The 11,404-nt window shown below is 35.9% G+C and overlaps 1 protein-coding gene across 1 annotated transcript; it reads left to right on the top strand.

The window, feature by feature from the left end:
- Nucleotides 1-1,776: 1,776 nt before the first annotated feature.
- Nucleotides 1,777-4,062, top strand: LOC128227747 (uncharacterized). Its single transcript, XM_052938556.1, has 3 exons — nucleotides 1,777-2,172; nucleotides 2,487-2,754; nucleotides 3,650-4,062. Exons 2-3 carry the CDS (start codon nucleotides 2,588-2,590, stop codon nucleotides 3,807-3,809), a joined length of 327 nt encoding a protein of 108 aa, XP_052794516.1. The 5' UTR covers nucleotides 1,777-2,172; nucleotides 2,487-2,587; the 3' UTR covers nucleotides 3,810-4,062.
- The last annotated feature ends 7,342 nt before the right edge of the window (nucleotides 4,063-11,404 follow it).

Below are 11,404 nucleotides of genomic sequence, written 5' to 3'. Positions count from 1 at the left end.
GACCCTCCTTCTAAATATGAGAGGAAGTGTATCAGCATGAATTCCCGTGGGGTTTGTTAAACCAAGAGGGGACACTAGGTAAGTAAATGGTTTATCACTGAAATGGCAAGTTACTCTGTCTGTCTATCCATCAATTTCTGAATAAACCGGACTTTATATTTGCACTCATTTGGCTGGCATTTAATGGAGCCATACGCAGCCCCTGCAAATGTCATATAGTTCGATGGCCAACCTAATCATGTCTATAGTAGAGGCAACTCGCATTGAAAAATGTTTTGCAAGGTATGTGTTGGGTAATGTTTTCAAAATCAGTTACGACCTTCTGATATTTTGGGTGCCTGTGGTTCTGAAGCATGGATTGCCTCTAAAATGTCTAGTGTGGCTTTACGTTTCCTCCCACATGTGACTGAAAAATTTACAGATTAGATGGTAGTTTTTGCGGGTTTTTTATTTGTTTGGTACTAATGTTTTAAGAAGGCGCCAGAAGGTGAGATCCGATATGGACGGGTTAATCGTCAATGTCGCTAAAGAAAGATTTGATATTATGAGAACCAGTCCGATGTCAAATAAAACGAAGAAGATCATATCAAATACACTAATACCAATTTGTATGTGTATTTGGGGTGATAATGTAGTTTCCCGTTGAGAAGGCAATTAACTTATCCAGGATAATTGCTTCATATACCCGCACGTGCTTTAGATACAAAATAATCTCATTTGATACCTTTGTCCTTAACATAAACAAGAAATAAACATGCAATACGTTTTAATTATGTATTACTTAAAGTTGACGAGCTTTTAACAAAACATCATTCAAAAGTTTCTTTGTAGAAACTAAGCGTATTAAATGTTGCACTCTCTGAATGATTGTCAAATCATCTTAAAGTGACACTCTTATTTAAAATCAATACATATACATGTATAACAAACATAACATTTAAGTGATAACTTAAACCTTTCACTACTTACTTAAAAATGCATTAAGAGTGACCTTGTTCTTATTAGCTGAAACGCACAAACATTAAATGTGGCGAGTGCTAACAGATTTAAAGTGGTCAATTATTGTCTCATAAGACGGCATATGTCATAAGAACCATTGTTTGTGATATTTATTCACCCTTTTCAGTAAAATTAAATTATATTAATTCTATATTCGTTTAAAATGGCAATTGTTTCAGGCTACACTGTGTACGATGCGATCCGGGTGAACTGTAATGAACAGGGCTGGGACATCCAGGTGGACATGAATCGTCTCCGGATGGCCTCGTCCGGCGCCCTCGCCTCCGACATCTACCTTGGGGATAACTCGTGTACGGGCACAGAGGAGTGGGGCGTCCTGCACTTCCGACAGGGCTTACAGCAATGTCTAACATCCGAGACGGTCTGTACACTAACATTGGTTTTCTTGTTTCACGTTCAACCAAATGCTACTTTCCTTTGTTTCATTAAGACATGATTATTATTATATTTTTTTTTACTTAGAACGTACTTCGTTTTTCTTCTCTTACACCGTTAATATTGTAATGAGGGTTACCTTAAATGTTTGATACCGTGTTCTAAATTTCAAAAGAGAATACATATTGATTTATTGCATACAGAGATGGCCGATAATTGGATCACGTTGGTAATTTTATCACTATGTTTTTGTTGCTTTGTTTTTTGTGTTGTTTGTGGAGTTTTGTGCTGTTAATCCATGTTTCTTGTTTGTAATTTGTTTTGTATTCTATGTCTTTGGCGTTAACCCTGTGCCATTAAACGGGGTTTATGTTTAAGTTTTGGCCACTGAGCTCGTTTCTGTAGTTTTTCACATAAGTTGTTTATCTAAAACAAACAATATTCTTGAAATAAATCACAATCTTGTTCTGATTAGATCGTGTCAGAACATACAGATCCACCCACACCCCTTTCATAAGGCAGAAAGGGAATCACCGCTCATGTATCACCCCCCCCCCCTCGCCCGCTTATACTGGTTAAGCCTCAATGCTTCCCTAGGCCTCCCTTTGTTTACTATGATAATATTGAGCACTATCACGCAGATGAGAAACAATACGTTGGTTTACTCTAACGAGCTGGTGTACGCCGAGCACGACCCCGTCTACAGTTTCATCATCCGCAGTTACAACTAAACGGTCGGGGTGGAGTGTGACATTCAAGGAAACGATACTTCTTCAGGTATTGTGTGTTCAAGCTGGGTCAGATCGACAGCTTATCAGATTTCATTCAGTCTGTTGTATATTAGTTGTTTTGTGAGTTTTGCATTATTTATATACAGGGTTATTCCATGAGAGTGAACTTCCGAAGGTTGTTTAATAAAAGTAACACCATTTTATGTAATAGATCGTTTACAGAATTAAGGTTTCAAAATGTAATGTATCAATAATCTGTTTGTCTTAAAATGATATTTACATGCACTTAGGCCTGGAATTAAGTGCATAACTTCTTATTATTTGTACAAACGTATAGTATCCTATTACACTCTCCTCAAGGGCACATCCATCACAACAACGACCAACATACGGTGGTTCCGGTGGAGGACGCCAGGCAGTACGACGTCAACGTGACATTCTATCGCGATGCCAACTTCCAGATGCCGCTGCCCGGAAACCAGCTGCACGTGCCCGTCGGCACGTACGTGTTTGTGAAGATGTACACGACGACGAGCGACTGGACCGTGACGATACGCCTAGATTCATGCTACACGCGCCTCGCCAACAGCTCCTTGAACAACCTTCAGTATTTTCTCATTAAAAACGGGTAACGTTTCTCAAATGATCTAGCTGGTCTTCAACTTTAAAATTACAGATGCCATGAGTTGCGTCATTTTTAGCTCACCAGAGCACGAAGTGCTCAAGGTGGGCTATTGTGATCGGTCTTTGTCCGTCGTCCGTTCGACGGTCCGTCCGTCCATCCGTCCCTCCGTCAACAATTGCTTAGAAAACTTCTCCTCCGAAATTACCTGGCCAAATTCAATGAAACTTCACAGGAAGCTTCCTTGGGTGTCCCTCTACAAAAATAAAACAAGGGGTCACGATGTATTAACAACAACAACAACAACAAAATGGCGGACTTCCTGTTTTGCTTTAAAAAGCTTTACAGGTAGCTTCATTGTATGACCCGTTACAAATATAAAACAAGGCTTCGTCATTAGTAAAGATATGTTTAAATTGCATCATTTTTATTAATGCTTTATCACTGAGTTGTTGCTTAGATGAGCGTTTTAGGGCCATGATGGCCCTCTTGTTAAACTTTCGTCATCTATTTTATCTTATGTTGACAAGGAACGCTGAATATGGTAGTATGGTGATATATGCGTTAATATCGACTTTTTACGGAATAGATTACTTTAACTCCTTCAAGTGTGCTTTGATTGATTGAAAATTAAAGATTGCCTGTTGGCATTTTTGTTGATGCCAAAGTAGTTTCATTTTTCGTTTCATAAGTTTCGGTGGTTTGGAAACCTGTTTCGAAAGTTTTGCTTGAAGTAAGAAACGCATGGCTTTGTGTACAGTTCCAAAACACGGTGGACCTATTTTAAACCAAACTAGCTTATTACTAACAAAAACGCCATATATGAATATTTGTATTAGAAATATTAGATATAGCATGTATATACACGTACATTATTAACAAACTAAATTCGTTTCCACAGGTGTGCAATGGATTCAAACACTCATCTGATTTCGCAGTCGGCACACGAGACTCGCTTTGTCTTCAAAGACTTTGATTACACGAACAGCCACGAGGGTATTGACGTCACGTGTGACGCCACGTTCTGCAGTGCCAGTGACGTCTCCCGCCAATGCACATAGACGTGTAACCCGGTAGTCAGGCGGGCGGGACACATGTACCTCCCAAAAGCAACAGCAGAAAGCAATGTCAATACTGACGAGGTCGTCACGACTCAGATTTGTAAATGATGTCACCGCCGAAAGTCACGTCAGCCCTGTCAATGATGTCATCACCGACAGTCACCAAAGCTCGCATGAAAGTTAAATATAAACTGATAATAAGATATCTATCGAAATATAATACTTAGTCTGCATGTGTTCAATTTTGTAAGTTACTTAGTACACGTAATTTTCATGTTTATCAAGCCATATAAATTAAAGATGTAAAACAGCGTTCATATTTTCAATCTCTTTGTTATTAAACAACCCGAATTTTGAACTATATAGCAGCATCAACGGCGCACACTGTAGATAGATGCAATACATGTTCACACCAATGTATGTTTTTATAACTAATAAATATATATTCATGCAGTCAGATTGAAGCACTTACTGATCTATCGTTTTATGGGCCGAGGCTTGTAGCGACACAGGACGCCGACAATGGTCCGAGGGCGGAAATGAAGAGAATGCATAAAAGGCTTTCCCCTGGCCTCTTTGTGTTCTTATGGCATCTTAAGTCATTTCTTTACTTAAGTCAAATTCTGAAAATTTTCATAGTCAAATAAAAAGAAATGAGTTAGTGTTTTTTTGTATAAGGTCAATGGAAATAATGTATTGAGGTAATTCTTGATATAAACACTTTTCAATTACTAAAGAAATACTAAAATTAGGAAAGTGACTTACGTAAGAAAATGATTAAAGAAGTTTTTATGAATACCGACCCATTGAGAGCCAATCACACAAGGCTGGCAATCAGCAGAAACACAGGAAGTACCAGTGGCTGCCGGAAAAGCATGTAGGAAAGGTTGACGTTGTTGGCATTTTTATGGAGGGTGGCAATGATGACGCTGCATAGAGTAGACCTACAATGTGTTGCATAATCACAACAATAAAACCAAGTAAGGCTTGTGTACATTAACATTTCCAGCACGGCTGAATTTACCGGAAAAGCCTATCCGGTGTGCTAGAATGGATTGTGTGTCGGAATCGATAGCCCTTATTCCACTCCAGTGCAATACGGCCGTATTCAACTCTTGTGACGTCACGTCATAACAAATATCGTTGCCAGCTTGCGCCTTGTGAACTCCGAATCTGCAAAAATCCACTCGAGTCGAATACGACCTCCCGGATCAAAACGCAGTACTAATAACCCTATTTTATCCCTAAGTGGTGTGTAATATTTCTTTAATACATGTATACAATATATGTAGAAAAACGGCACTAGATGACGTAAAAGCTTTGATAACAATGAGGAGAAGGATGTGTGAAAGAAATCTAAGGTATCGATACGCCGACTATGACAACAACACAAAACATGATGCATGAGATCAAGACACATGTTTTTACAAAAGGAAGTAATTCTTAGTATACGGACATACCTCTAGGCATAAAATTGTCTGACTGTTTAAACGGATTGCACCCAGTGCAAACGTGTGTTTGACTGATCAACACACTCATATATCCAAAAGTCATGGTCAAATACGCAATATGGAATAGCGCAATTTGTGTCCCCCTTTACCTAGATTGGGCGAGGTCAGCTGTTTGTAGTGGATGTAGATCAGGCCCGCGTTAACGCACGTAAATACGATGGAGAATCCGAACTCCATCAACTTAATCAGGTAGAAAATCTCCTCGAAACTATCAGTGTGTGTTTACCACGTGATAAACTGCGTCATATATGCTCGGAAGTCAACATTTTGCTTAAAAAATAACTTTTCTTTTACAACTCCATTTTAAATGAAACAAAGGGCATTATATGCCGCTTAAGGAGCCCCGCCTTCTTTTCATTACCGAAGTTTGATAAGGTGACTAGTTTCATCAAAGAATTTGACAAACCGGTTTCCAAAATAATGTTTTGACAGTGCTAAGTCAGACGGCCGTAATGTGAAAAGGTTTGTCGAAGTGTTTTAAGAAACTAAACTCTCAATCAAACTCTGGTAAAGAATCGAAGGCAGGGCTTCGTAGGCGGCGTAGACTGCGCTTTGTTTTCTTTAAAATGGTGAAGAAATAGTGAAGTTATCTTTGTGTAAAGTATTTTATCAATTCAAAATATTGCCTTCCGGCGTAGCATTTATGACGCAATTTATCACGTGGTATACACACACTGACTATGCATGTCAGCGCCGTTAACATGATATAGACACATTTCACGCCTCCAACATAAATGACGCAACGCGATCGGCCCCGGACTCTATAAACGTTTGTATTTGGTCATGATTCAAAGATATATTAATGTGGTTTTCTTTACATGATGTTCGACATTTTATCCTTATTCTTTTCAACCGATGTCATAAGCGTTAACAAACCTTGTATCCAATAGCTTCTTAATTTGCGCCAATTGTTTTAATCAAGGACATCAAATCATATATTGCATGTACATGTAGGTTATTATTAAAAAAAACTACTGTACGGATTAAAAAGTGTTACTGAAATGGATCACAAAATCATGCAATACTATTATGTCTGTCTTTCGTGCATAGGCCGCCATCATGGTATCAGTAGAGTTGTGATATACTTGTTCAATCTTCACATTAACTCTATAGTCTTCCAGACATTGGTTCATCTGTGTACCGAAATTACACAGCCAAGGTGACTCAAACATCTCCGCAGTTGGCGTGAGACGACAGTTGTCTGTAATATATGTTTCATATTGACACTTACCTGGCTTTCCACTTTAAAACAGCCCCAATTGAAAAACAAGCAAGTGGCTGCTGTAGTACAATCACAGACACAAGATTTTACCACAAGAAAACATTACGTTGACCACTTCAGCGTCTCACAGAATTGAGTAAAAATACATGTCCCTGAGGTGAATACGGAATAAGGCTACACACAACCATTTAACAGAGATCCACAGGCAATTATTTTTCGACTATTTACAGTGGAAAGTTAATTTATATTGCAAAACAGTGTCAAATTATGTTCAGTTCTATGCAAAAAGAGCAGTAGCTTCTTCTCTTTCATTCAACTTAAATATAATATTGAAACTTGTAACTAGCACTCTTTTTTCTGTATAAAAATGCTGATCTTGGTCATCGGGGTTTGGGGGGGGGGGGGGTGGACAGATGTGTGTAGTCTTGGGTCATTTTCTGTCTAAACAAACGTGATATATATATATTAGGAATCTGACACATAAATATTGGAAATGTGGATGCCTTGTGACCGCATGTTATTTTGATAACATGTAGGATATGCAGACAGTATACATAAAACATAAAACAACTTTTGTCAGAACAATCCAGATAGAAAAATAGGCCATTCACCTCTAATTTAGTCAGTAAGAAAAGACACTACACTAAATTTGTTTTAAATGTAATTATGGTCATTTATTTCGCATACTTGATAACCATGAAGTAATTAATGTCTTTTAAAAGATACTAAAAGCATTATCAGTGAACAAGATTGTATTTTGGAGATTTTAAATACAAATACGAATGGATATGCATTTTAAATTTAGTTAAAAGTACAGTACACACAATTGTACAGGTATAAATTTAAGTACAGAAACCCGTCTTTCTCTAAGTTTTATCATCTGAGCGGATAGAAAGTGTATTACATGAACAAAGAGTCGCTGTAAATTGGATTTAAAATAAACAAAATAACACTTGGTGATAATTTTATCTACATTATGAAGCAGCCAGAACATTCAGATAAATCATCATAAACGAGCGAAATACATTACTTAAAACTAACCTGCTTTTTTAAGTTTGCGATGAAGGACTGTTCATTATTTAAAATCCACAGAGCTAGAAATATTCAATTTCCATAGTCCCAACATCTGACATGATTTCAAATGTTATGTTATGAATGCACGGTTATGGCACAATTATCATTCGGAAAGATTTTTGTTAAAGTCCAAATACGGACACATTTCTGCACGGTCTTGGAAACATTAGTCAATTTGAAGACATTTAACATCAAGAGTGCGTTTTTTTGTCGTTCCTTTTCTCCCTAGTTCCCTACGGGATATGTTTTCCTAAGAAAGATAATTAAATGCATGTGTTGCTTTTTTCTTGAAAAGAAACAACATAATTTTTATTCCGCGTTCGATTAAAACCAAAACACAAACGAAAAAAACAACAACAGTAACTAAGCTTAGTTTTTATATCAATCGATATGTTATATGACAAAACCAAATCCTGTAATTTTGAAAAAGGATAAAATATTAGGGACATGTGTTTAGAATTTAACTATATACTTGAATTAGTATGTTATATTATTTTTCTATTGAGAATTATTCATAACTCAACACTTGACAATGTTGTTGGTCAAAGCTCAAGCAACTAGTTACAGAGAGTATGGAAAGCATTCCCTTATTGGATTATTTTTTTCTTATTCTAGTCCTTATCTTCAATATTGGGGGTAACAAAGCATTGGAGAAATTGTATTGAATTAAGCTGCCGTCGTCATATCATTCGCATGATGTGTGTAACTGTTTCTTCTCAAAGCAGCTTTTTTAGCGTTTGGTCGTCCATGTGTCGAGTTAATACATGCACGTAGTCACAACCTAGATTAAAATGTACGAGTTTAATCTAGTGGTATGAACTATTTGCTTCCGGGACTACTGCTTCTATCATCAAACTTAAGATATCGCCCATATACATGTCTGTTATCATAACATATCATAACGAAATAAGGTTTGCTTCTATATTCTAAAGTCTTGTATCCATGTAAATAAGATACACTATCATGACATGATACGACACTGTAAATTTCTGATGATATTTATGACGTACATACATAAACCAAACGGTCATATTTTCGTTCATCCGAGTGAATAGAAAAATAATATTTAATTCCTTTATGTTCCGTATTATAACAAAACCATATGTATTATGTTTTAAAAATGTATTTTCTGTTAACAACTAACCAAACCATTTTAGGAAAGTTATTTTGTGTGTATAGAAATCTTTCTACTTTCAAATACCCATTATTTTTTTAGTCTGAACCTAAGACTAAAAACGTAAGGGTTTGTGGGTTTGAGTTCAAGACTGTCTTTAAGATTTCTGCCAGTTTACTGTCATGTAAGGTTGTGAAAGTAGTCGAAGTCTAGTTGAAATAAAAAAAATGGAAACAGACGGAATAGATCCGATGGTTTAACCTTTTTTTTAATTTTAGTTTCCTTTGTAATGTGTGAAAACTATAGATACAACTGTATATTCTCTCTCTCATCATATGTTCTAAACATATATTTAAGGATATATATAAATATACAGAACAGACTGAAATCGTATACAAGTGAAATTGAATCAGTGAAAATAGATTAGGTATGGGTATATTTCTCCTTTATTTGCTTGTCCATATCATATGTGAAGTATATTTCCAACTGATAAATCTAACCATATTAAGATACCAGCATATATATTGATAATAGCGTTACATTAATAACATATATAATTATAATTGAATGTGCGTTGAGTACAGTGACTTGGACCACCATGAAAGTTTTGGCGTCATTAATACTTGTGTTTTTGCTTGACTTCTCGCCGTCATATGGGGGTAAGTTATATTTAGATAAATAAATAATAATAATAATAATAATGCAATATTTACTACTCCACTTCCATTCCTTAAATGAAATGCCTTTCGGCAATTGCGGTAATCACCCGGCTCTGATTTCTCGAAACCTCTTAAGCTTAACAGCCTTAAGTCGCTTATTTCAAATAGACAAAACACATACTTAATTGTGATTTAGGTAAATTAAATATGCTTTATTGTGATGACCGTAGAAGTAATTCCTATTTTAGGTCTTATAACTCCTAATGAAGCTAAAATAACGCGAATAAAATACAAAGAAGAATTGTAAGATTAGCGAAATCCTGTCATAAGGGACTTAAGAAGTTTCGTAAAATTGGGGCCCGTTGAATGCAACATCTTCGGATATGTTCGGATCGCAATTCATCGCATAACAATTAACATGAAAATTGTTCATCTTGTTATTGTTTGTATCGTGTCAGCAGGTGCCGTAAAATATAAATCAACATTTTTGAAAGTGTTATTTTTTATGATTTGTTTAAAAAAAAATTGCCTTAAGTGTTTCAATTTTACGTTTAAAAGTGATTTCAAGTGATTGATCTTTTCCCGCGTTATTATGACGTCATTTGATAGAATGTTTCCGGTTACAGTCGGGTTGTTCTATTAAAAGAATGGGTTGGAACGAATTACTGAAAGGCTTTCTAAATGAAAGGAAGTCTTTTTTAAATATTCTTGAATGAAATAATGAACTTTTGGTGTAAATATAAGTAATGAATTGCGGGATTGATGCCATTATCGGGGATATGAACGCAATTGGGCTGTTCAAAGTACGCATGGAGTCCTTCATGCCTGTAAATAACAATAATAATAATGATAAATGATGATGGAGATAAAGATGATAAAAGATGATGATGATGATGATGATGATGATGATGATGATGATGATGATGATGATGGTTTTTGATAATAGTATTTCAATTATATATTCGACAATTCCATGACCCAGAAACAAAGGTGCGTTTGGCGGGAGGAAAAAGTTTCTCCGAGGGCACACTGCAGGTCGATATCAGAGGGGAATGGTTGACAGTTTGCTCTGGGACATACTACAGCCAACAACTAATTGCCCAGGTTGTGTGCGGGATGCTCAATGCTTCTGCAACCGCTTTGTAAGTGAATATGTGTTTTCGTTGAATGATTTCAGTATATCACTGCTTTTGTTATTCTGAACTTTCAAGAGAATAACAAAGAACAAACTTGTTTTATTATATAAAGTTTTCAGTAATGTATACATCTTTCTACATGCGTTTATGTTGGAATATCTTGCATAGAGCGAATCTCCTGATACCTATATCGGATCACGCTAGACTATTACTTTATCTCCCGAGATTGCCGGAGATGGACGAGTTATTACGATTGCGTAATCAGTTCACGTATTTCTTCATTTTAATATTCAAACCTCTCTCCCTCTTACCTTCTTCAAAGTTATTTATCCTAAAATGTTTTTATTTTTTATTTTTTGTCGATAACGTCCTTTTCACGATATTTGATGGTTTTGAATTCATAGTTCTTTGTGTTGGAGAAGCTAAATAATGCGTTGAGTTGTTGATATTGTGAATATGTGAAACTCTGACACCTTGGGCTATTTTTGTGCGAATGTATAGATTAAAATAGCTGCAAAATAAATTGAAATGGATACAAATAAAAACATACAACAGTGAAAAAATAAAAAGAACGGAACAACCAATAGAAACATAAATACATGTATTGTGACATAAAAAATATTAATATTATTTTCAAAATGATATGCTCGGAATTGAATTCACATAAATCTTGACAACTGAATAAGTAAAACTATTACGATTACCTTTAGCAGTTTGTACGACGTTGGTTTCAGAACTTTATGAATGAGCTAGATAAAGGCAGATGTTTATTTATTCTTATATCTGCTTTTCTCAGTATCGTGCTACTTCAAATTGATTCCATGTTAAGCGTTATCTAGCTGGTAAGATTTGTGTCTTCGAAACCCAAACAACTACAAA

This window comes from Mya arenaria, chromosome 3 (genome assembly GCF_026914265.1).
Source record: "Mya arenaria isolate MELC-2E11 chromosome 3, ASM2691426v1".
NCBI lineage: Eukaryota > Metazoa > Mollusca > Bivalvia > Myida > Myidae > Mya > Mya arenaria.
Note: the sequence above shows the minus strand (reverse complement) of the source record. Positions and strands in the feature narration are given on the sequence as shown.